This window comes from Macrobrachium nipponense, chromosome 38, assembly GCF_015104395.2.
Source record: "Macrobrachium nipponense isolate FS-2020 chromosome 38, ASM1510439v2, whole genome shotgun sequence".
In the NCBI taxonomy this organism is placed as follows: domain Eukaryota; kingdom Metazoa; phylum Arthropoda; class Malacostraca; order Decapoda; family Palaemonidae; genus Macrobrachium; species Macrobrachium nipponense.
In genome coordinates, this window is record NC_061098.1 from 15,776,168 (window position 1) to 15,803,960 (window position 27,793).

General features: G+C 38.1%; 1 protein-coding gene and 1 pseudogene across 1 annotated transcript; one reads left to right on the plus strand and one right to left on the minus strand.

Annotated features, from left to right (window-relative positions):
* Positions 1-3,453: 3,453 nt before the first annotated feature.
* Positions 3,454-19,726, plus strand: LOC135209666 (dnaJ homolog subfamily C member 21-like). Its single transcript, XM_064242399.1, is given in 10 exon segments — positions 3,454-3,707; positions 11,518-11,639; positions 14,294-14,425; positions 15,729-15,840; positions 16,276-16,375; positions 16,714-16,789; positions 16,792-16,826; positions 17,833-17,949; positions 18,136-18,279; positions 19,162-19,726. Coding segments are annotated over 9 exon segments (1,014 nt in total). The 5' UTR covers positions 3,454-3,707; positions 11,518-11,542; the 3' UTR covers positions 19,363-19,726.
* Positions 19,727-22,449: 2,723 nt separating this feature from the next.
* The window catches only part of LOC135209667 (exosome RNA helicase MTR4-like), a 36,246-nt pseudogene continuing 30,902 nt past the window's right edge, over positions 22,450-27,793 (minus strand).

The window sequence follows — 27,793 nt, forward strand, 5'->3', positions numbered from 1 at the left end:
AAAGTTACGTTTTGAATTATATACTTAAGAAAATAACATGGTCTCGTACTAATAACTGGTACCTAATGTTTATGCTCAATATTAAGCTAACCTCATGCATTTCACCGTCTTTGTTTTAGCTGTTGTTTTTTGTTATCATTGTCGGGCCGCTATTCTACTTATTTCATAGACTTGTTTTACTATTTTCTCAACGGTCTGTCGTCTGATTATCGTCATTATTCTTCCTTTGGAATTTGTTTCCACTGGTACTAGAGCTGTAGTATAGATACTGGACACTAATGGTTACTGTCTCAAAGACTATCGCTATTTGGAAAGGCAGTTTTTCAAGAGTGAAATATTTCCAAGGGCATCTCTCTCTCTCTCTCTCTCTCTCTCTCTCTCTCTCTCTCTCTCTCTCAAACGGACTGAGGTATTAACCCGGTATGTCTCCGCCTCCTCCGAGGTGTTATAGTCCTATATAATAAGCATGGCCGAAGCTCAGTGGGACGCCTTTTTTAGTACTAACCCCTCGGGGATCAAAGTATTTATTATATACGTTAAAAGCCGCCTAATCAAGGGCAGTCGAAAGGCTGCTAAATAATAATATCGACAGGATTTCACCTTGAAAATCGCCGTAACTGCCTGCGGTCAGTTTCGACTAGCAAGCAATTACTTATCTGGTCCAGATATCCATTTTTTCAAATGAATATATCAGAAACATTTCATCTTTGAAACGCTTTTAGTAAATTGTTTCCAAAAGGCTAATGAAATCTACCACATTCGACCAAGTAATAAAGTAAAATAGAATAAAACACGTATGAAATAAATCATTAACTCAATACTGATTCACCTCACACACTGTGTGGTGCAGAGGTCATTGCCTTAGAGAGTCTACACATACAGTATGCCTTTGTTTAAAACGCATAGACCTGTATTCATCAAGCAGCCACGCAGCGATTTCTTTTTCATTTTTAGCTGGGGAACGGCTTCATTATGACCTTTAGTTTTGTATGATGCGACCCCCCGGCACTATCCAGCTTGCTGGTGGAATGGAGCTGGTGTTTGGAAGCTGAAATAACATTCTGTTTGTATGAATTGCTTATATATATATATATATATATATATATATATATTATATATATATATATATATATATATATATATATATATATATAATACTTCTAGGGCACAATTTTTTCACGGATACAACATTCATTGAATAGAATGGCTTTTTCACTGTTTACCAGCTTTTTTAAATTGATTCATATTTTCTAATTATTTTCTTCACTTCATTGTTCAGGTTACTAATGGACACTAATGGGGTTCTTCCATTACTCCAGTATTTTTTACAAAAACGCGACAGCTGTTTCGTCAACCTATACGTATTGACGTTATCAAGCGTACTGATATTTGTATCAGTACGCTTGATAACGTCAATACGTATAGGTTGACGAAACAGCTGTCGCGTTTTTGTGTAAAAATACTGGAGTAAAATGGAAGAACCCCATTATGTGTCCATTAGTAACCTGAACAATGAAGCGAGAAAATAATTAGAAAATATGAATCAATTTCAAAAAAGCTGGTAAACAGTGAAAAAGCCATTCTATTCAATGAATATATATATATATATATATATATATATATATATATATATATATATATATGATAAGGAGTTTTCTGGAAAAATTTTATGTATACAAACTTTTCTGGCGTGTAGCCTATGTGTGTGTGTGTGTGTGTCACATATTACCACAGTTGATGCATTTGCTAGGTACTTTTCCAGGATTAGGACAAGACTTTGAAGGAAAGGGAGAGAGAAAGAGAGGAATAATTGTTCCACTATATAAAGGTAAAAGGGGTAGATTTAGGTCACTGGCGCTATTTTTCAACGCCACCACTTTTGATATAAACTGGATATACCTGTGGTAGTACTATCTTAATTTAGGTCAGCTGAGAGTCGTAGCTTCTTCACAATTCCGGACTTTTTAAAGGGTTAGTTATAATCAGAATTGATATAACTTCTTTATTCGGACTGTCATTCATCCCTTTTTTAATAAAGTCTTTATTATATTTTATATTAACGCTCGTGTGTGTGAGAGAGAACGAAACGAAAAAAAAGGCGGGGACTGTCGTTTTGGCGAATTCCCGCCTCTCACAAACAAAGAACGCGTACAGCTTTAAACGGCTCGCACTTTGCCGCACTCGCTAATCCATTTCCACAACATTTTAAACGCTCTCCTCTTTTGATGCACTTTTACTTTATCCGTGTAAGGACAGAAACCACCGTAGGGGGAAAAAAAGCAAAGTTAAAGGCCAGGAATGCAAAGTTGGCCAGTGATCCCATGCATGTGCCCCGCCTAGAATTGACTTAAATAGACTGTCTTTGAATAAATGAACTCGAAGCTTTGCTAGACACAACTTCGCCTATTATTGGAATGTCACAGTAGGAACTTGAGCTACCCAAGGGGAAAGACCAGGTATTACTATTCCCCATTCCATGTTCTTTTCGTCCTCAAGTCACCGTAATCTGTGCGGTAAATAAATGATATAAATGAATAAGAAAAGAGCGAACTTATTAACTTAGCTACCTAAATTGTTTAATCTGTCAACAGTGACAACGACAAATGATAAAATAATGGCAGTGGTCATCGTTTGTAAAACTCAGCCTCTTTTTTTTTCGGATTTAGAGTTGGCAGATATTTTTGGTTACTTTACAAAATGACAATTACACTGCTGTTGGCGAACTTATGACTAATGTCAAAGGTTACAAAATGAGGTTTCGAAAAATAATGTTAAAGTGTCAGTCAGTATGAGTGTTGCACTGATTTAGAGAAACACTTCACCTTATATATATATATATATATATATATATATATATATATATATATATATATATATATATATATATATATATATATATGTGTGTGTGTGTGTATATATATATATATATATATATATATATATATAGATATATATATATATATAGATATATATATATATATATATATATATATATACAAGAAATGTTGCTGCAAATCAATGCAGCACGTAGACTGACACTTTAGCATCATTTTTTCAAAACCTCACTGTGCTACACTATATATAATAATATATATATATATATATATATATATATAATAATAATATTATATATATATATTAATATATAATCATATATATCAGATTTTTTAATATATCGTTTAGATTAAGATAGTTTTGAGTATCCTAATAAACGAACTGGAAATATATGCAGAACAGAAATCGTGCCAAACTAAGATGCTTGCAGGAAAGTAAGACGAGGGGAAAATAAGATAAAAACCGATAAACCCTTAGAATTACGAAGATGAGAACGACCTGAACGCATGGCTAAATACGTAAATACGTTCCTCATGTTAAACATGACAGTATATAATCCCCCTTCAACCTGGTAGAAGTGCTGCTTCAAAATCAAATGCCAAAGGTGAGACCAGGAGGAGGAGGAAGAGGTAGAGGAGGAGACCAAACCTCCATGATGCCGAGGGAAGAAGAAGAAGAGGCGGGGACTTGCCCAGTGTAAACAACTCATGGTGGCTCACGGAATTATACTCAGCTGTTTTCTTTCCCGCAACGTTATGCAATCGGACTCCTCACTCTTTTAACCCGAGGACTCGTCGCAGGGAAGTCATTTTTGGGCGTCTGATTGGCCCTCTGCACCGCCCTGTCTGCCCTTAACGTCAGGTATATACTAGGTAGGTACTAAAGTGCCTCGTGGAGCTTTGGCTTACGTCAAAAAGAGGGTCATTTTGACGTCTGGTCGAATTGGTGTCTTTTTCCCGTATTTTAGAAGTATGGCGGGATAAAATTTTGATGTTAATCTTGGTGAAAACTATTTATTGAAGCATCTTTAGTGTATTTTCGTGCCTATACTTGCTATAACCTATAGGTTTACTATAGGCTAGCCTATACCTATAGCTAGGTAGGGTAGATCATCACAGCAAGCCACGCAGGCCAGCTACCATCAATGCAAGCCACCCTCCGAAAAAGTACATTATAACGCGTCCTGACACCCGAGATGGGCATCAGTCGCGACTTGTTGTTGGTGAGAAACGGAGCTAAAGACCTCTACTCTCCTTTCGAAGTACAGTATTTTCCCCAAAGTTAGAAATTAAGGCCAAATTTTAAGATTTAAACAGATTTAAAACAGAGGGTACTGAAAACGGTCTCAAACGTAGTGCAAATCTCACCAAAACGCGTTCACATTTTTACTTACAACTCGAGGTATTTAGAAGATTGACGCCATCTCGATGTTTACGGAGTAGCTTGTGTCAATAAACTAACCATTTCCTGTGATAAATCCGCACACCACTTGTGCCCACAGACGCTGGAGCACTTTTATCACAACAATCGAAACACGATTTCTCATCAACAACAAGCCAGGCGTAAAACAGCTGTTGGGGTAGAAGATGACGAGAAAGCGTGCTCTTGGCTAATTTTAAATAAGTAGTAAAACATCAATATTTTACATATTTATGATGATTAATTTGAAAATATTCGTTATTGAAAAAGTAACTCGACTCTGACTCAAATTTAAGTAATTATTTTTCTGAATTAAGAACGTTCTTTCAAGTTCTGTATTATGACGTCACGACATCTTGACTTTCGTACCTATTGTAAATAATTGCTATACTCAACTGTCATTGCAGAACAGTTTACCAGTTATTCGTGCAGATTGTTATCAGCTATACATGTAATTATTATAATCGTAATGCGCATATATATCTTTATTATTTACTTTTTGGATATATGAAGATGTTTTACTGCTGGATTATCGCCGTAGTGTGACGCAATCGTTTTCGGTCCATGGGCCTCTGTCTGTTTTTGCACCATAAGAAATTATGGGGCCGAATTTGCAATGATCCAGAAAGTCGTTAAAACAAGAGGAAGTTAGCATTGAGGGGCATATGTTTTGACTGAGAAAAATACAAATTTATTCAATAGCTAGCTTGTAAAAAATACTTGGTTATAAAAACTTGATTGACAACTAAGCAGCATGTCTACTATGGGTTTCAGAGACAGTGCAAGCACGTTTTTGGGCAATACCTATTTCTGTAACGAACACTCGTAACAGAGCGAGATTTTTCTTTAGTGCATTACCCCCAGTGCCGTAATTTATAAGGGTATCGTGAATCACTAATCGTAAGAATACTACACTTGTCCTTGTACTAATAGACCAAAACTCCATTATCCAGAAATGGATAGGAACACACCAGTAAACAGCTCCACCTACCCTCTCCCCCCACCTCCACCGCCACCCCTGTCCTTCTTCCTTCCTTCACCTTCCCTTCTCTCTCTCTGAAAGTTGTTGCAGTTTAAACTTATTTTCTATGGATTTTTCCATCTATCTATCTAATAATAGTAGTTTACATTGGTGGATATCTAACGATTCACTCGGTTGTTACCTGCCCATTGACCGATATATTTATACATGATCCACCCTCAACTCTCTCTCTCTCTCTCTCTCTCTCTCTCTCTCTCTCCTATCTCTCTCTCTCTCTCTCTCGTGTCTCTCTCTCTCTCTCTCTCTCTCTCTGTTTTCTTTTATCGTAATTCGAAAATGAACAAGAAAATATATTTCATACTTGTATAGCATTAATTAAATACTTTCAAGTTTTTAATTCAGTCGTAATGATGAATGTAGGTGCATCTACTAGTGCTCGCAAAATAGTTTAAGCAGGACATAGGTATGTAAAATTTAAAAAATGAGAGAGAGAGAGAGAGAGAGAGAGAGAGAGAGAGAGGAGAGGAGAGAGGAAGAGCGGAGAGAGATAGAGAGAGGAGAGAGAGAGAGAGAGAGAGGGAGAGAGAGAGAGAGGACGGAATAGGAAGGGACATTCACTGTGGCCAATCGGTATGTGCTTACCCTCCACTGGGTATAAGACTATAAACAAAACGTTGAAATTGGTGAAATTAGGCTATGTATTGGAAGTATATATACATAAATATTAAAGCAATTTTATCATTCATTGCATTACTATGACAACTAGAATTCATGGAAACAGTTTATAATAATGGAACGGCGATGTGTGAAGCCTCCACTAATGTGGCAACGATGATTTTGCCATTCTTAGCATGCAAACATTAAAGCATGCAAACATTAAAGGTTACATTTATTTCTGGCATACGATTATTTAAGAAATTCAAAATACTAATAAAGACTGAAATCAATGAAAAGTGCTAGCAAAAACAAAAAAGCAAAAAAAAAAAAACAAAAAAAAAAAAAAAAACGTAGTCTTTCCTCTATGCACTTTTCCGTATTCGTTCCTCTATGGTTTTCGGCAGCCAGATGTACGAAAACGTTAGAAACATTTGATTTTTATCTACGTTAGAAATATCTGTAATTTTTCGGGGTAATTTGGTTGCAAAAAGGGATAATATACATGAATTAAATCAAAATTTTTTTTTTTAAATAACAATGTAAATTTAAACTAAATAACGAGTAAAGTAAACAGTTTAGGGAATAAAACTTTGCAGTTTCGTCGTCTGTCGTCGTCTGTCGTCGTCTGCTGTTTGTAATTGTGTTTATGGCGCGCACCAAGTCGCTTAGAAACAAACCAGGAACAGCAACGGGTTTTAAAGTGCAATGTGGAGTGAACTGAGACCAAAATGTGTATAATAACAATCAAATAAGCACTGTGGAGTTTCAGTTGTGATGGCAGTAAGGATAAAAACCGCCGATTACAAGGTAAGAATGAATTCAGTTCCAACCATAACCCCGGGAATAACAAGTTTCATACTTTCACTAATATAGGCAACAAAATGTTGTTTTATTGTGCTGATTACAACTGCAATCTTGAGTAAGATCAATAAACGTTACATACATACGCTAACATTGTTCAAATGAGTGCTGGGAAGGCTGGGGAAAGATGGTGTCCGTCACTGATGAGAACCGTCCATGAAAAACGTAGCCGCCATATTGGATTTCAAACTGCCTTGAAAACATATTTTACGAAGAGCTCACATGCTTATTTTAGTTCGTATGGGGCTTTCATATATCACAATATGTTGACGAAACTTCAGTCTTTTAAATGGTATGCTTAGAGTTGCAATTGTATTCATGTTTCACCAATTAAATATCGAGTGAATAAGACCCGTCTACCGTGATGAGGGTTGGCCTGTACTGATGTTTCCCCCTATCCTATAAATGGATAATAGTGATATCGAGATACCTAGACAGCAACCTATCCCGTATTGTACCAAATTAGGAGCATAATGGAGTTAAATTTAATGTTATTCTTGGTGAAAATTATTTATTGAAGGCTATTTAATGCATTTTCTTGCCTATATAACCTATAGGTTTACTGTATAGGGTAAAGAACCGCATGGCTTGGATCAACTCACCGACGATCACAGCATGCCACCGTACGAAAAAGTACTTAAAACGCGTCCTGACACCGGAGATGGGCATCAGTCGCGACTTGTTGGTGAGAGACGGAGATAAAGACCTCTACTCTAATTTCAAAGTAAGTATTTTCTCCAAAGTTAGAAATTAAGGCTAAATTTAAAGGATTAAACAGAGGGTAGTGAAAAGGGTGTCCAACGCAGTGCAAATCTAACCAAAACGCTTTCAAAATTTTTACTTACGCTTAAATATTTTAGAAGATTGACGTCCTCTTAATGTTTACGGAGTTGCTTGTGTCAACAAACTTCCCATTTCCTGTGATAAATCTGCACACCAATTGTACCCATAGATGCTGGGGCACTTTCATCACAACAATCGGTACACGGTCCCTAACCACAACGTTTTTAAGGAAACTACTGTTTTGGTAGAAGAAGACGATGAAGCGTGCGCTAAGATAATTATTTAAATAAATGGTAAAACATCAATATTTTACATATTTATGATGATTAATTTGAAAATATTCGTTACTGAAAAAGTAACTCGATTCTGACTCAAATTTAAGTTATTATTTTTCGGAATTAGAACGTTCTTTTAAGTCCTGTATTATGACGTCACGACATATTGACTTTCGTACCTATTGTAAATGAGTTGCTATACTCAACTTTCTTGCAGACCAGTTTACCTTATTCATGCAGATTGTTATCAGCTATTCATGTAATTGTTATACATAATCGTAATGCACATATATATCTTTATTATTTACTTTTTGGATATATGAAGATGTTTTACTGCCGGATTACCGCCGTAGTGTGAAGCAATCGCTTTTGGTCCCTGGGCTTCTGTCTGTTTTCGAACCATAAGTAATTATGGGGCTGAATTTGCAATGACCAGAAAGTCGTTAAGAAAGGAAAGTTAGCATTGAGGGGCGTATGGTTTGATTGAGAAAAATACAAATTTATACAATAGCTAGCTTGTAAAAAATACTTGATTACAAAAAACTTGATTGACAACTAAGCAGCATGCCTACAATGGGTTTCAGAGACAGTGCAAGCACGTTTTTTGGCAATATATCTGTAACGAACACTCGTATCAGAACGAGATTTTGTTATAGTGCATTACACCCAGTTCTGTAATTTATAAGGGTATCGTGAATCACTAATCGTAAAGAATAACGACACTTGTCCTTGTACCCAGAGACAAAAACTCCATTATCCAGAAATGGATACGAACCCGCGTAAAAAGCTCCACCTACCCCCCCCCCCCCCCTCCACCGCCACCCATGTCCTTCCTTACCTTCGGCCTTCTCTCCTCTCTCTCTCTCTCTCTCTCCTCTCTCTCTACTCTCTCGTCTCTCTTTCTGTTGCCATTCGGTATGTGTTCAACCTCCAAACTGGGTATAAGACTACACAAAACGTGGAAATTGGTGAAATTAGGCTATGTATTGGAGTATATATACATAAATATTAAAGCAATTTTATCATTATTGCATACTATGACAACTAGAATTCATGGAAACAGTTTATAATAATGCATCGGTGTATGTGTGAAGCTCCACTAATGTGGCAGCGATGATTTTGCCATTCTTAGCATGCAGACATTAAAGGTTACATTTATTTCTGGCATACAGTGATTAAAAAATCAAAATACTAATATAGACTTAAATCAATGAAAAGTGCTAGAAAAAAAAAAAAAAAAACACTTATAATCCACTTATCTGTAGTCTGCTCCGCTATGGTTTTTGGCAGCCAGATGTACGACAAGGTTAGAAACGTTGGATTGTATCTTCTTCAGAAATATCTGTAATTTTTCGTGGTAATTTGGTTGCAAAAAAGGGATAATAGACATGAATTAAATAAACATTTTTAAATAACAAAATAAAGTTGAACTAAATAATGAGTAAAGTAAACAATGAAGGGAATAAAACTTTGCAGTGTTGTCGTCTGCTGCTCGTAACTGTGTTTGTGGAGTGCATGCTTAGGAACCAGGAACAGCAACTTGGTTCAAGTGCAATGTGGAGTGAATTAAGACCAAAATGTTTATAATAACAATCAAATAAGCCCTGTGGAGTTTCAGTTGTGATGGCAGTAAGGATAAAACCACCGATTACAAGGTAAAAATGAATTCAGTTCAAACCAATTAAATATCGAGTGAATAAGACCCACCTAGCGTGATGATGGTGGATCATCCGTGATTGTTTACCCTATCCTATAGGCTTAGCTAAATGGATGAAAGTTATATCCAGAAACCTAGGTATGATGTGGTCTATTTCCTGTATTGGCGGGGTTAAATTTAATATTAATCCTAGTGAAAACTATGTATTGAGGTATATTCACTTTATTTTCGTGCCTATATAATTTATAGGTTCACTCTATATCGTATAGTAAATGGATAATAGGGATATCGACATACCTAGGTAGCTACCTATCCTGTATTGTACCTAATTAGGAGGATAATGGAGTAAAATTTAATGTTAATCCCAGGAAAATGATTTATTGAAGGCTGTTTAATGTATTTTCTTGCCTATATAACCTATAGGTTTACTATATATCCTATGAATGGATAAAAGTGATGTCGAGATATCTAGGTATGATGTGGTCTATTTCCTGTGTTAATTAGGAGCATAATGGAGTAAATTTACCCCCCCCCCCCCACCACCCCCCCCATGCTTCTAATTAGTTATATGGGAAATAGATTATCATACCCAACTCGATATCATTTACTACTTTTATCCATTTATACGATACAAGTTACCTAGTAGGTCTTATATGGTGATGAAATTAAATTAAATAGCCTTTAATAAATAGTTATCGCCAGGATTAACATTAGTTTAACCCTGCCATGCTTCTAATTACAATACAGGAAATAGACTATCATAACTAACTCGATATCATTTACTAATTTTATCCAATTGTAGGATATATAGTAGGCCTATAGGCTATATAAGAACGAAAATACACTAAATAGCCTCAATAAATAATTTTCAGAGGGATTAACATTAATTTAACCCCACCATACTTCTACTTAATACAGGAAATAGACCACATCATAGGTTTCTCGATATCACTTTTATCCATTTAGCTAAGCCTATGGGATATATAGTAAACATATAGGTTATATAGGCAAGAAAATACACTAACTTCAATAAATAATTTTCACCAAGATTAACATTAAATTTAACTCCATTATGCTCCTAATTAGGTACAATACGGGATAGATAGCTACCTAGGTATCTCGATATCAATATCATCCATTTGTAGGATACCTATAGATCTACCAAGGTAATTGATAGACCTATCAAGATAGGTATGGTAGTTTAGGCTTGTGGGTAGTAGCATATTTAGGCAGGGCTATGTTCGGTTTTTAGCGTAGACTTAGCCTAGGCCTATTTTAATAATTGGCTAGAATGTGGTTATAATTTTTATCAAATCAAAGGTAGGCGCCTAATGGCTAGTCTGAATTATCATACGGTAGTTGCCTAACCTCAGAGGCTAACTTCAGCCCCTCCCCTCCCATTTGTAGAGGCTCTCATAATTGTTATAGGCCTATGGATAAGAATTCAGAAACAATTGGTTTGTATGAAAAATGTCAAAAAAAAAAAGTAAAATACTAAAATGCAAGTAATATTGGACTAGTCAGAAAAATACTGTGATTCTATTGAAAAGCTCAGCACATATATATTTCAGGCCCTAGCCCTAATTGATTTAATGACAGCTTTTTGACTGAAACAAATATAGAGAAAGGTGTATTTTTTTACTGAACAATATAGAGAAAGGTGTAGTACAGTGTTCTTTTAGAGGATGTGCTGCTGTGATATTTTACATTGAGTCCCAAGTTGGTTTCCAAAAAAAAAGATTAAGATTTTCATGAAACTCGGGTGGGTTGTTTATTTTTTAAATAATTTTTAGCTATTATGTATTTTCAGTGCATAGGAGTATGGGTGCATGAGCACCACAAAACTTTGTTTTGTTATATCTGCTTGTATAAGTGTATTTTACTGATTTTTATTCTTTTAAAGTATTCATTCAACATAACATTCCCAGCATTAAGATATATGACAGTGCTGAATGACCTTCCATTCCCAACACAGCTTTATGCCCAAGTACCATATTTATTCATTAATTCATTTGCATAATTTTACATTACTGAATTACTCATTTCAGATAAATTTACTGTTACATCGATAAAATGCGGTGCCATTACGAGGTCCTGGGCGTTAAACAAAATGCCACTAATGAAGAACTCAAGAAGGCCTATCGGAAGATGGCCTTACAATGGCATCCAGGTGAGAAGTTACACTGTTTGGTATCCTACTTTTAAATGTAATTTGTTTCAACAGAAATGGAAGCCATTACCTTTTACAAAGGAGCATTCCTGTCTGAGCTGGACGTGGTAGTTTAAGCTGATGGTAATTTTTGTGTGTGTGTGAGGTGTATGGGGATGGGGCACACTCACCCTCCTTAAGGCAACACATTTTCTTTAGTGGTTTAGTGGTTAGGATATGTGTGGGTGTGTGCCCTTTACCTGACTTGTAGTTGCAGCTACTGTTTCTGTATCGAGTATACTGTGGTGCTTGTGTTCACTCACAAATACAAACCATATCTTTATGTAGAAGTTTATCTCAGGGACAGCTGGAAATGTTAATTGAAACTGGTCACTAAGTGGTTAATTGGAAGTAGGTGGGTATGGGATCGGGGGCTGGGGGGAACCTCTCTGATCCCCCAGAAGCCTGTACTTTTTCTTTGGCTGTGGCTAAGTTAAGAGGTTTGCTTTGCTCTGAATCATAATCAGGTTAAAACTTCCTTTATCATTTTCATTGTTTTGTATGTACAGTCATACCCCTACATATGAAAGTCCCTACGTACAAAAAATCCAGGTTACGAAGGCAAAGATGAAGATTTTTTGTATCTGTTTACGAAAATAATTCAGGTTGTGAAAGGAGAACAATTTTAAAACTTGAGTGCTGCCAACTCAGTAGACTCGCCACCATCCTCCTGCTCTCCCATTGGTTTCTAATGCTAGTCACCGCCGTAAGATCCTGCTCTCCTATTGGTCAGCATCTGTCCCATCATGCATCTATGTAAAGGCATTCCTTGACCATTTCATTGTGGCAGCGTTATTGTAAACATCTGGAATTCAGTCATTCACATAGATTTAGTTTGTTAACGTATATTCATGTTAATGATTTCGCCGTCGTTGTACTGTAAGTTACTTTATTGTGTTGTGTATGAACTTAATTATTTACGTTATTAGCCTTGGGTCCCAAGAATGTTGCTGAAGTTCACGGAAAGAAGAGGATGCTTTCTATGGAGACGAAGATGGTGATAATCAAGAAATGTTAATGTTTTCTGCCATTTGTTAATGTGTTTTGTAAAGTTTATTGTTAATGTTTTCTGCCATTTTTTTATGTTTCGTAAAGTTAAGTGTTCATGTTTACTGCCATTTGTCCTTCTCCTCAATCGCCACTTTCGGACAAAACCTCACTCGACAAGTAAGGTTCTACATTTCACTACGCACATACGTACATGTATATACAGTATTTCTTGTATCCTGTACACTAATACACTTTATTTACAGGTATAGTCACGGTTAGGTTAGGTATTGAATGGTCCAAATTGTTGTATTTCATTATTTATTGGTCAATTTAGCTTTATTATAAAATTTACTGTGGTGTTTTTGTAGGGCCTGGAAAGGATAGGCAATTTACATGTAAAACATACATAGTTCTAGATCCGAAAAAATCAGGGTATGAAGGCCACTTCGGAACGGATTAATTTCGTAACCTGAAGCACTACTGTATAGTGTTCTGTGTTTTTGTTCAACATGGATTGGAACAAGGAAAGTGAATAACAAAAGGTGTGAAGGACTTAAGTAGGTGTTTGGCTGCTTTATGTCCTTGGTGTTTGGGTAATCGCTTTTGTTGTTCTGCAGGGATAGGTCCTGCAGGAAGAGTGCTAGCTGGTCTCCTTCAGTGGAGGTTGGCTGCACCAGAAGAAAAGTATATAAGATATTGGATGGTTACTTCAAAGAGGATTACTGTACTCTGCCTTTGATACTATTGCATTGCCTTGGCTTCTTCCTCCTGGACTGTCCTCTCCCTTTCCCTACCTTCTTGGTAATTTTAATAAGAATTCTGCAATAAATTTTTATTATTTTGGCTCAGGGATATTTGAAAACTGAATTGCATATATAGAATCCACAGGAACAAGAACAGGATAGCACTGCTGTATAAAATAAGACCAATAGAACCTTTTTTGGAATCTACCCATAAATATGTCACTTCAGAAAGTATAGTATCTCACCCAGGGCTGTCATGAAACACAGAATACATTTTTTTTATCAAGTATCATCATGTACACAAGGTACTGCACATACCTATGCAGTTGGACATGTGCAGTGTTGCGTAATTCATTCTAGAGCATTTATTCTTTGCGTATGTAACTGTATTTGTATCAAAATATTATAATAACAAAAAAATCTTATCAGTAAAGCAGAGGTTAAATGAAAATGCATCTGTATATTAGGCCATGGCACCACACTTGTCAACCCATCCTATTTTCTATGTTCACCAATTTTTCTAGTTAAAAATTGGAGAGAGAAGAACTTCCATGGCCACTTAGCAATCTGCAATGTTGTACATATACAAAACAACCTTACTATTAAACAGTAGTCTAGGTTGAATATAATATAAGGGAGAAGAGTATATACATGTATTGTGACCATTATATGGACAATTGATGTCACTGTAATCCAAATGGGTTTCAGAGTAACAAACTCAACTGCACTGCTATACAAGAAGCATGTCACATTGTTTGAAGGTGCATAAGCCTCCTGAAGTATAGGCATATAAGGGAATTTAGTAGGTGTTGATGACAAATGATGACAATTTGTAGTTTTTACATTTGTTTGTATGTATAACTTTCATCTTTTTGTTGCCAGATAAAAATCTTGACCAGTTAGAAGAGGCAAAGAAGCAATTTCAGCTTGTTCAGGCAGCATATGAAACGCTGAGTGACCCTCAAGAACGAGCGTTTTATGACCGTAACAGAGACAGTTTTCTAAGAGAAAGAGGTAAGATATTGATGTGCTCTTGGACATAGCTTTCACTTTCACATTGCTGAATAGTTTTGTATTTGTGTCATTTTACTATTTTCCTGGTCAAGTTACGAATTGTTTTTTTTGCACTGTGTCGATCATAGTTATATGAGTGAAGCAAACATATTATTTTAATCATTATTACCAAAGTTTATATTTGGAAGAAGACCTCTCCAAGGGCAGTTTTATAGAAAATAGTTGATGTTTTAACGTCATTCAACATACAAGGCTCTTTATTTTTCTTGCTGTATTCTTCTCATCAGTTTGCTCCCAATTGTAGTTTTTAGCTCCAATTTCCATCCTTGAAATATGATAAAGAAAGAGGTGGGACCGGCAAAGTGGGAAAAGAATGATGCTGTGATGATAGGCACAAAAAAAAAGTTCACACACTAGTATAAAGAAAAGGCAAAAGACAAATATTCATGAGTGAATTTTGTTTGAAGATCATATCAAAAGTTAAGAAGTTGCTGGGAGATGTGATGTCCTGAGGCTGGAAAATTTATTTGAGATCTTAAAGATCGAGGTGATTGTGGTAATGGGATCTTTAGTGAAGGAGTTTTTCCAATCAGTAGTCCATATGAAACTACTGGGATGGAGTGTAGAAGGATGCTCAGCAAATTGTAGGAAAAGGGGGTAAATAAAGACTCACACTAGGTGAAAATTCAAGTATAGTATGTAAGGACAGGGAGAGGATATATATATATAGTTATATATATAGTATATATAATTATATATATAGATATATATATATTATATATATATAATATATATATAATATATATATATATATATATATATATATAATATATTTTCTTTACATTGACTTAGTAAAGGGAAATGGACATTTAATAGCAGTACTAATGGTGATGGTGGTGGTCTCTTCCCAACAAGCTGGCCAATATCATTTAATTTTTTCTTGGTTCAATTTGTACCCATATTTTCATCTGTGCAATATGCAGTTACCATAAGAAAGTAATTTTTTGTAGCATTATACATCACAAATACCAGTTCCTGCCCTCCCTTCATTCTTGCTGCTTTTATAAGCAGGCATGATTTTTTTATGCACAGATGATTTTTAAAATAGCTTAACCTGTGGCTTCCAACTCTTGTGTTAGAAGAGAAATAATGGGGGCTCTGTTTTAAGATCAATAGTACACCTTAAGGAATGGACTGTAAATTAAGATAGTCATTGTTTTCATTTATGCGTTCTTATGTATTATAATATATACATATATTTTTTTATTATATTTAATGTGATTATTCTTTGGTATTTTTGCAGGTACTGAAGGATCTAGTAAAGGTTCACAGAACATTGATCTGTATGAGTACTTTTCCTCTCAGTGTTACTCTGGTTTCAATGATTCAGAAAAAGGATTTTACACTGTTTATAGGTAAGGTATTTTTTCGGAGGGGGTGTGTTACCATATCAAATGTCAATCAAATGGGAAAATTTGTTTTTGAAAATATACAAGTATGTTTTGGGTGTAGGTATTCAGCTTTCAGTGAATTTTATTTTTAAAGAGTTCATTGCAGAATGATTGTCCATGTCATGAGGGGTTGGTAATGACTGTAGCTTGTAAGGTAGTAACTAAAAACATTTAATGTAGTTAATTTAGGTACTGAATGAGGGCATAGTTATTTAAGTATAAGGCAGTCCCCGGTTTACAACGGGTTCTGTTCGTACGCTGCGTCATAAACTGGAACATCATTGAAAATCATCAAAAATCCTAATAAAAAAAACTACTTTCAATGGTTTTGATGTATTGCAAACAATGTAATGAATCAGATGATGGGTGATAATAATAATGATGATGAAAAATTTACAGACAACTGTTTGAGAGAATTGCAGTTAATGATCTGAATTATATGGATGAAGAAGATGACATCATAATTCCAAGCTTCGGACATAGTGACATGGATTTAGAGGTACGTATGTGGGAAAGAAAGTCTGCATTTTTTTAATAGTCTGGATATTTTAGTCTTATTTGTTTCAGACTTGAATCTAAATTGTTATTGAAATATTGATCTTCTACAATAATCATTAGGTTTATCATTTTGTACTTTTACTTTATTGTTCAAGCCAATACCTATAGGTGGTGAATGTTGTCAGTTTGAAGGTTTTAGGAGTAAAGCATAAAACTGTTTTATCATCTGTAAGATAAAAGAATTGTTGCTCCATGATCATAATAAGATATTTCATTAACTTTGTGCCCCCTCCCCCTTTTTTTTTAAATCTTTAAAAATTTGTTTTGTCTTCAAAACAGGAGGTTGCTCGATTTTACACTTACTGGTCAGGGTATTGTACTTCAATGGCTTTTGAGTGGGCTGATGATTTGAACATAAAGAAGCTCATCAAATGGGACGTTGGGTGGAGAAGGTGAGTTCTACCAAAATGTTTTCAAGCTAAAAGGCTCCCGAGTTATGGCCAGTATACGATATGAATGCTTTATTATTCACCAAAGAGGTATTGTTCTTTAATGTACTTTTCTTAAAGTTGTTTAGAATATTTGTTTTGGTTACCTTAAGGTTTTGACGCACCTCAGTAGTGTGGTTGGTATGGTGCTGAGGTCCCACCTCAGTTGTTGCGGGTTCGATTCTCGGCCATTCCATTGAGGAGTGAGAGATGTGTATTTCTGGTGATAGAAATGCACTCTCGACGTGGTTCGGAAGCCACGTAAAGCCGTTGGTCCCGTTGCTGAATAACCACTAGTTCCATGCAACCTAAAAGCACCACACAAACAAAACCTTAAGGTTTTGTCTTTGTTAGCCCACCAGTTATTTTATTTGCCGGCATATGAGGCACACTTTTTCCAGCGAAAGGTCAAGGAAAATCCATGTGCATCTTATATGGTAAAAATCAGTGTCATGGTTACCCTGTGGCAAGCAATGAGCCACTGGTTCTAGTAATAAGTTGCCTGTAAACTGAACTCCAAACCCCTCCCGAACAAAATTGGTTCCTAAATTATTAGTAACTACTGTGCTGTTATAATTGACTATTATCCAAGTCTGCATTATATAGCAATAGTCTTATTCATAAAGAATATGGTGAAAGCCTTAAGTAATGAATTCCACTAAAACAGCTGGTCCACACAAACAAAATAGTGTTATGTTTTCCTTCTGCAAGTGGTTGTTTAGAGCAATTTAAGAAGGAATTTTAAATTCCCCTAAATACCCACTTTTTGTAGATAAAATATAATAGACATACATAGTTAAATATCTTCAAACAAAATACTTAATGTATTTATTTAGTACTACTATGGTAAATTTCTTTAAAAAAAAATTTTTTACACAGTTTTCTTGTACATAAATTTTAGATGTATTCCTTTAAATACTGAGACTCTTCAACTTAGCCACTATCTTTAATACACATTCCAAATTTTCAGAAAATTGAAAAAGAGAACAACAAAGCCCGTCAGAAAGCTCGTAAGCAGTTTAATGAAGAAGTTAGGGCTTTGGTGGCCTTCGTTCGCAAGAGGGATAAACGCTGGCTGGAGCGTAAGGTATAAAAATTAGTTTTGAATTTTGCATTAAAATAGTCATTTAAATTTGTAATACCAGATATGAGTGTTGTAATATTAAGTCTCCACTACTGTAATGGTGGTTCATCAACTTTGCCTGTTTTAAGATAATGTTTATAATTTTTGTTAATCATAACATGAATCTGATAGCTTGGTATCTGTATACAGAAATTACAAGCTGCCAAAGCTGAGGAAAAAGCTAAGCGGCAAAAAGAAGCTCAGGACAGAGAAAGGGAAGAAAGAAATAAACAAATGGAAGAAAGTATCCAGCAAGAAAGGGAAAATATGGCTGCATATGAAGAACAGTTAAGGGTATGTTTTATTATTTTTGTGTGAAAACTAAAAGGTTTGGAAGTGTAGCATTTGATTTGTTTAGTGTAGGCCTTCAGGAAGACAGAGGGGGGGGGGGGGGGGGGTGGGGGGGGGTTAATAATAAAGTTAAGCTTTAAAGGGTCTAAAGGGTCATTCGATTCATCTCAAGGTGCAAGTTATAGGAAACAGTAAGTGGCAGTTCTTTACTGACAAAACATTTCGAGTACACCTGGTGTGACTAACCGTACTTTAAAGGCATTGTTTTTTAATGTTATCAGAAAGCCCAAAGCATTGACTTTTAATGTTTTATTTTTTTTTTTACACACCCTACAAATTCCATACGTAAACGTATAGTCAAGAACATATACCAGTAAAGTATTCACTATTATGGCCTGAATTTATGACTGCTTCAACTACAAAAGCAGCTACAAGGTTACCTTCTGTTCGTTTAATGTCTGTACAAGCTTGGATCCAGCCTAGTACAATATTGTTGTTAACTACATAGATAGAATAGTATACACCATTTCATTTTTAGGGGTATAGTGGAGTCTTATAAGTTTTTGGATAGAAATTTTAAGTCAAGTAGGTTTGATTAGCATTTTGTATAGTGTTTGATGGTCAAATAATGGTCGAATTGCATCTTAATGGTTATATTATTACATGATTAATCAGACAGCATCAGATAATTCCAGTAATTTGTAACAAAGGTTGTTTCCAGACTTCACAAAATTGTGCTATACAGTATGGTATTAAATTGCAGCATTCTGGATAAGATTTCTTAGATATTGATGATCTGGATAAGTATACAGTACTTTTTTTTTATCAGGACAAGATTTTTCATAAATTTTATGCTTGGATAATCAAGTGAACATTATTTAATAGGAAATGGAGGCCCGGTTTGCAAAGGAATGGGGAATAACTGAAAGTGAGGAGAGTGATTATGATGATGAAGAGGCCCTGGTCAGTCAGGATGCTGGTGATGGGGTGGCTGAACTTGGTGACGACGAAGATATCGCCGACTATCTTATTGATAATCTCTATTGTGTTGCTTGTAATAAAACTTTCAAGACTGACAGAGCGTAAGTATGCTCTACAGGTTTTATGTGCCAGTTCGTTAGTGTGGTGTAGTTCCTCGTTGGAGAAGGGGTTTTCGCTCTCGGCTGCCAATCCGGTGGTCTGAAGTTTGATTCTCGGCTCTGCCAACGCGGAATCAGAGGAATTTATTTCTGGTGACGGAAATTCATTTCTCGATATAATATGGCTTGGATCCCACAATAAACTGTAGGTCCCATTGCTAGGTGACCAATTGGTTCCTAGCCTCGTAAAAATATCTAATCCTTCAGGCCAGCCCTAGGAGAACTGTTAATCAGCTCAGTGGTCTGGTTAAACTAAGATATACTTAACTCCATTGTGTGGTAATTGCGAGAAGCTTAACCCGCTTTCATGTATTTTTAAAAGTATCTCTTACCCTTTTATTTTGAGTTATTTCAAATGATTCATGGTCCCCAGCATACATACTGGGAATTCATGCGCTAGGCAAGGCTTTTATTGTTTTGAATTCTAATTTAATTTTCTTGTATCATTTCTCATAGATGGAAACCATGAGCGATCAAGGAAGCACCGAGAAAACGTGAGTCACTGAAGGTAACAATGCTGGCAGAAGAGAAGCAACTGGAAGAGGAACAACCTGTAGAAAACACTTCACGTCTTGCTGATAGCGGATCAGCTGGTCAGTTACATCTTCAGATAATGAAAGTTTTTAAATATTTTTAGATGTTATACTCATGTACATATTCTAAATATTTTGCTCCATGTACTTTTCATCAAGTGTTGGTTTCTATTTTTATCATATTAATTCTGCTTCAGCATATCTTGAATTTAAAATTTGTTGTAGAAGTACTTTGCATTTGTTTAAAAAAAATTTTCTAACATTATATAATTATTGTTTCTATTTCCTAACGTATTTGTTATTCTCTGTGTTACTAAATATACTACTAAATATTTCTTTCAGATGATGAAACCACAACAGCATCCATGCCAAAATCAAGGAAGAAAAAGAAGAAGAAGAAACAGAGTTCTACAGAAGATGTCACCCCCCCACTTACCTCTACTAGCAAAGCCGGTGGAAAATCAAAGAAGAAGAAGAGACAACAGTTAATCTTGGAAGACAGCTCAGATTGCAACCCCTGACACAGAAAAGTTATTATTGTAATGGCGACAGGACCACAGTAAACGGCCATGAAAACTCAGAGGACAGTAGCCAGAATAAAGACATAGACAAAGAATCTAGAGACGATGTTAAAGAGCAGAGTGATCAAGAAGTATCCTCAAAGGCAAAGAAGGGAAAGAAAGCAAAAGAAGAAAGAAGAAGAGCTAGAGAAGCAAATGCAGCTTCTAAACCACCAGAAACTATTGTAAGATTTTATAATTTTATATTACTCTCCATATTTCCTTTCAAAATATGGAGTGCCATTGTGAGTTATTTAATTTTTTTTTGTAAAACCTTTTGAAAGTGTACTAAACATTTTTTAATATTATTTTGCTTGCTAAACTCAAATCACTTTAAGAGCTTTATGCTTTTTTTGCTATTGTAAATAACTAGTCATTATTGAACTTTTCTTCTGGTTTGAAAAAACAACTTAGATTTCAATCCCTACGTGAAACATGTTTATCCATCTTTTTAGAATCCTATACTTCATTGTGGTAATGCCCAAGTATATTTGACAAAACATAATTAGTTCACAGGGATTCAGTGCTTGGTGCAACCCATTAACCAAGAGATTTGGCTATTGAAAGTTACAGCTGCTAAGTGTTATTTCATAAAGTGTCTTTACTGATTCCATTTTCAACTATTAAAGGATTCAACTACATTTTCATGAGATTGTGTAGGTATTATTCATACATTTCTAAAGGTTTGATTCAGCTTATCATTTGTCTTTTCAGGAGCTACGTTGTACTATTTGTGGGGCTGAGTTCCCCTCAAAGAACAAGCTTTTCACTCATATAAAGGCAGAAGGACATGCAGCCCTAAAAACTACTGCTGGCAATTCTCAGTCTGGAAAAGAAGCAAAGTGCGTGCTAAATAAGTAAGTATATGATATATTAAAATATATAGCTGTTTTACTAATTTAAATAAAACTTTGTTGTGAAATTAGTTTTTGCTTCACCTTTGTTTAGAGGAAAATTTTAGGTTGTGTAATGATACATTGAAAGCTTTGTGTGACCGTTTTTAAAAAAAAATTGTAGAGGGATTATTTCTTGATCATTGTAACTCGTCTCAAACATCAATTATTAGCTAAGTATACAGTGCATATTAGCCTCACATATTTAAGCATCCCTTCACGGCTATTCCCTCTATCCTTTTGCCTGAATTAGGAAAATGATTGTGTTGCATGCACAATCTCTTACCTCAACTTGAGTTGTATATAGTGAAAACTTCCAATTAGGCTATAATTTTTTGATAGTTTCATGAAAGTTTTTAGCAAAGTGATTTGATGTATACAACTGAAAAGACTGATACTTGTAGTTAAATATATTTTTTACCCAAAGAAAATCACTCAAAAGTTTTGTCTTAAGTGTAAAATAACTGAAATCTTAAAATGAATATACAACAGGTTATAATTTAACATGGAATCTTGTTTGAATATGGTTACTGTTCTATAGTTTTCCTGGTATCGACTTTTTAAGGCTCAAATAGAATTTTGCAATACAGTTATATCCATGGTACTTGTCCATTTCATTTGGTACAGAGGTGACAAAGCATTTTAAAATATACTTTCCATTACTGTCATGCAACCCTAAACCATGGAAAAGAGAAATGCGATAACATAATGTTTGGTTCACTAATTAAGTCTTGCTCCTTTAATAAATAAAGTTGAAATTCTAGACGTACATATACAACTAAGTCTGTTGTACAGCTGATGTTTTCTTCAGCATTTTGCATTTCCAGAAATTACCTCAGCCTTTACTTCCATCTCCAGACCCAAGAAGTTAATTTTTATGACAATTAACTTTCACTGGATCTACGAATAATAATGAAAACCATACCAAAAATACATGAATATATGTATTCTCTCTGTAAAAAAAGTCATGATATGATACAAATAATGCAAACTATTATTTTACATCACAGAGACTTATGCTAATCCTATTTGTGTAAAGAGCAAAAATTTATAAGTATAAACTGGCAGCAAAAACAATGTCACGTTTCAACAACTTGATGCCCTCAGAAAACTTGTTTTTCAAGATCTATTCCAATTGCTTTTGATGCTTGCACCATTTGTCTTAGTAGTTTCCTCCAGTCGTCTCATTGCTCGGATAATCGAACCTGAAATTGCATACACAAACAACAAGTTATAAAGTTGTCATCCAAAAAGAAATTTTTATACATTTAACTTACCTGTCAGATATATACTTAGCTATTTGACTCCGTCGTCCGACAGAAATTCGAATTTCGCGCACACGCTACCTGTAGGTCAGGTGATCTACTTACCTGCCGCTGGGTGGCAGGACTAGGAACCATCCCCATGTTCTATCATATTTTTTCTGTCGGCCATACTGGCAACATCGTTGTGGGTATCTCCGGCTGGATTCGTATTTTGCATCGCAATTGATCTTCGTTTGGACTTCTCTGTGACGTATTTGCATTGATTGTACTGGCATACGCGATTGTGGACCGTTTTTGGAATTTGATTTGGATTGTTCACATGATGTCTGATTCTGGAAATGTGTGAGAATGTGTGTGAATGCGGGTTGTAAAGTTAGGATGCCGAAGGCATCAATTGATCCTCATACTATTTGCAGGAAATGCAGGATGTATGAATGTTCTTTTGGTAATACTTGTAATGAATGCAAGGATTTGAGTGAGGAAGAATGGAAATCTCTAACCTCATACGTGAAGAAGTTAGAAAGAAACAGGGTGAGGAGGTCTTCTTCCAAACCTTTATCTAGTTCTAGCGGGGTTATTAGTAATAATATACCCTCTCTTCTCCTTTTACTGCCCCATCTAATGTACCTGCTCCTTTATTAGAACACACAGATTCGGCATCTGAGATAGCGAATCTTAAAGCGCTCTTCGGAAAATGGAAACCAAAATGGCGGCCTATGAAGGTAAGCAGTGTAATTATAGTGCTGTGGATAGTGATAGTAAGTGTCCCCAGTGCAGTGGAGGGGGCGTCTGATTGTCTTCACAACGCTCCCAGGCCTAGACCTCTTTCAAGCTCCCAAGCCCAGAGGAGAAGGAATGTCGAAAGCCGTAAGGAGTTGTGGAGGATCCCCAACAGTCAGACGTCCCCTTCGGCATTTTCTGTATCGCCACAGAATGCCAGAGAACGTTACAGAAAAGCGTTCTGCGTGAGTGTTTCTCCTCCTCGAGAATTCCTCACCTAAAAGAGGGTGGAGATCGGCGGATCTTTCTCGCCCCCTTAAGAGACGTTTGGATGAACCCAGGATTACTTTCTAGTCCTGAGCGTTTTCAAGAGGAGGACCATCCAGTAATTAAACAACGAGGGTAGACAATAATGAAGAGACTAAAAGAATCCTTCGCACTATGCAGGATTCCATCACTTCTCTTGTGGGAGTTCTGTAAATTAAAGACCCTCCCAGAAGGAAAGACGATTTCCTGCCTATTAAGAAGTCTAGGCTATCGAGGGTCAGACTCGCCATAGTATTTTGTCTTCCTCTGATTTGGAATCGGATTCATCAGCCTTGCATAGTAGGCCGAGCAGGATCCGTTCTCCTGTCAAAGCGCAAGCACGAGACGCCAGACAAGAGCGTCGAGTTTGCGAGACGTGAAACGTCAGCCAGGCGCGAGCGTCAAGATAGGCGCGTCATGCCATCCAGAATCAGGAGCCTCCAGGAACGAGGATCCAGGCAAGAGCCAAGGACGCTACGAGGCGCGAGACGTCAACAAAAAGTAGGGACAACCTCTCAGGAGAGAGTCGTCAGGCAAGCGTCAGGACGCTCCAAAGCGGTTGACGCCAGCCAGAAGCATGACGCCTCCCAGGAGCGAGGTGCGAGGCAAGAGCCAGGACGCTTCGAGGCGCGAGACGTCAACAAGAAGCAGGACGCCTCTCAGGAAAGAGTCCGTCAGACAAGCGCGAGGACGCTCCTAAGCGGTTGACACCAGCAAGAAGCAGGACGCCTCCCACGGGAGCGGCTTCTCCTGATAGTAGAATCGGTCAGGAAAGAGCGATCTCCTTCTAACCTGGAACTGGAAGAGATTTCTGAGGAAGAAGTTTCAACCTACGACGGGACTTTCCAATTATAAAGTTTTTTTTTAGCCTCTCGTTACTTCTAGAGGAGTTTTGCGATTCTCTTAGTCCTGCAGCTCCTCCTTCGCCGAGATCTCTGTTTTCGAGCACAAAAACCCCGAAATCCTCGGCTTTCTTAAAGATGAAACCGGCGATCTCAATGAAGAAAGCCCTCCAGTCTTTAGATTCGTGGCTTTTTTATCTAAAAAGGAAACTTTGAGAACGGTTTATTGCTCTCCTCCAAACTGACGGGGAAAAGTTACCACAAAACGGAAAAAAAACGATAGGCATTTGGTATAAGACAGAAGAGGCGATGGGATTGATGCTCCCTTCGTCGGCAGATTCAGATTTCTCGAGTCTTGTAGAGTCTGTGAGAAGACAGTCTCTCAATTCAGCAAAGGCGTCCTGGAGTATGTCGGAGTTAGATCAGCACCTTAAGGGAATTTTTCACGTCTTAGAGGTATTCAACTTCTTGGATTGGTCTCTTGGGGTGCTGGCTAGAAGACGAGTGAGCCAGATTTTCTAGATCCAGAAACTTTGCACAGTGTCCTATCTTGCATGGATAAGGCTGTGCAAGATGGTTCTGGTGAGTTGGCGGCTCTTTTTTTGGATCTGGGATGTTGAAGAAAAGATCTTTTGTTCCGATACGTAATACAAACCATCGGTCCTTTAACAATAGGAAGTAGCTAGCGGCAGCTGGAACGGTCGTAAGCTTCGAACAAGGGGAGAACGGTAGTTTTAACTGCTTGTCCGACAGTCGCGCGCCCGCGCGACTGGGAGGTAAACAAATCACGTTTTGCTTTCTTTCGGCCGCGGGTGTGAAGGACGTGTTCGTCATCGCTCTGCTGCCCTTCTTCATCGTCGTATGCTTTGTTATATTGTGTTTTTCTACTAATGGTTTGTTTGACTTGAAAATGAAACTGTAAGTACACTGTTTTTCATTTTCATTACTTAATTATGAACCAAAACATGGAGTTATCGCCGTAGATGCGGCGATTTCCTCTCTTTTCATGAATTGAACCCTTGAATTATGCCTCGGTGCCGAGGGCGAACGCGCTCGCGCCGAGTCATGTATTTTGGGCGGGAGTGTGTAATGAAAAATGTAAGTACTCTCGTTTTCATTATATGTTTGCCCGTGCGTTCGTTACCGAGAGTGTGTTTGCGCTCGGCACGAGCCTTTTAATTTTGTATAATAGAATGCAATGAAAGTGGATTCGCAATTGCAATATTCTTTTCATTTTCATTTATTTATTTGCATGAAATTTAATTTGGATCAATTTTCGTTCTTACCCGGGAATTGATCCTTACGATTTTTTTTATGTGAAATGAAATCGCAAGTGCAGTATTCTGTTTCATTTTCATATATATTTTATGATAGCATCATATTATTGGATCAAGTTTCCGTTCTTACCCGGGAATTGATCTTTTCCCCTTTAAGTTCTATGAAGTGAATCGCAAGGGCAGTATTTCTGTTTTCATTTTCCATATTAACTTTTCACTGCTGTGCGGGGTAGGGGAAGCGAAGGTCTGCCAGGAAGTCGTCGAAAGCTCTCCCGCGACTCCCTTGGTATCCGATTCTTCTTGTCTTCCTTCCTGCCCCCCGCTAGCTTCTTCGTTGTATTTTGTATTTGGGGTCTTCCTTGCGTTCGGGGTGGGCATGTCTTCCCCCGTGCGTGAGGGAACCCCTCTTAACTAATCTATATGTTACCGCAGGTGCTACATCCGTGGGAGACGACCTTGGACAGGTATGGACCACCGCGGAGGCAGGGCGTGCCTAGCATCCACGGGCTGCTGCAGCGTCTAGCGAGGTCTGGGGCGGTCTCCACTACTACCACGGCCGCTTATGCTGCTCCCCCCCTCCTGGTCTACACTCTCCATGCTGTTGTCGATGACGCCGTCTGCCGCTACTAGGCCGCAGCCGTACCGAGGTGGGGTTGCCGCCGCCGCCTGTTTTTTCTTCGTGTTGCCTGCCCCAGACTTCCGCTGTTCAGCAGCTCGCCCCTGGACCGGCCGCCAGGACCCAGGTTCCGCTGACTGCCGATGATTCTACGAGGCGATCGCTGGGCCTGCCGTACCTGCCGCTGATGTGATTCCCGCTGTTGGCTTGGCTGTCCCTTCTGGGTCTACCGCTGCCACCGCTGTTCCTGGCCGCTCCTGAGCTGGTTGCTGTTCCTGTCGCTCCTGATTCCTGTGCCTGTCCCATGCTGGTCCTGCCCACGGTGGTGTCTTCCCCAGTCCCAGGTTCCTTCCGACAGGTGCAGTCGGGCCCGCCCTTTTGCTTCGGCAACTGCCCCGGCTCCCTCCTGGATGGAGGACCTGACGACTGTCCTGCGAGAGCTGACGAGGAAGAGGAGAAGAGGAAGCTGTCCATCTTCGTCTTCATCGTCTGCTGCTGCCTCTTCCCCGCCTTCGACTTCTAAGGCCATAAGCCGAAGAAGAAGAAGGCTGCCTTCCCCCCTAAGAAGTCTCCTTCGGGAACTTCTAAGGGCCCGTCCCACCTCGGTGGGACGGGGGGTCCTTCTGCTGGTCCTCCATGCTCCTTCGGGAGCGGGGCCCGTCTCCCCTTCCGTAAGGAAGAGATAGACGGGGTCCCACAGAGGAGTATCGGTTAGCTCTGGTACTTCCTCGCCTGTGCTAGCGCGATTGCCCGCTACGCCAGGTTCCGGCTCGGTCTCTCGTTCGCGAGAGATCCCGAGGTGTACGTTCTCCCTCTGGGAGACGTGCAGCCAAGTGTTTCGGCGGCCAGAGTTCGCTCGGCGCCAAGACGCGGCACGGAGCAGAAGGCGGGTGAGAGACGCTCAGGTGACTCTTGCCAGCCAGCGGCCTGACTCTTGCAGCGACCAGCTGGTAACCCGGGTTTTTTTTCCCCCCTAAGAAGAACTCCTTCGGGACCTTCTAAGGGCCCGTCTCGCTCCGGCGATTCGGGGAGCTCTTCTGCTGGTCCCTCCTGCCCTCCCTCGGGAACAGGGCCCGTCTTTTCTTCTGACCAAGGAGAAGAAGACGGGGACCAGAGGAGTACCAGCTTCGGCTGGCACTTCCTCGCCTGGTTTTAGCGGTTCTGCCGCTAAACCAGGATCAGCCTCGGCTTCTCGTTAGCGAGAAGTACCGAGTGGACGGTCTCCCGCGGGAGACCGTCCAGCCAAAGTCTTGACACTCGAGCTCGCTCGCCGCCAAGACCTAAGCGCGGAGCAGAAGACTGGCGAGTGTCGTGCAGACGACTCTCGCTAGGCCAGTGGACGCTCTCGCAGCGACCAGCTGGCTGC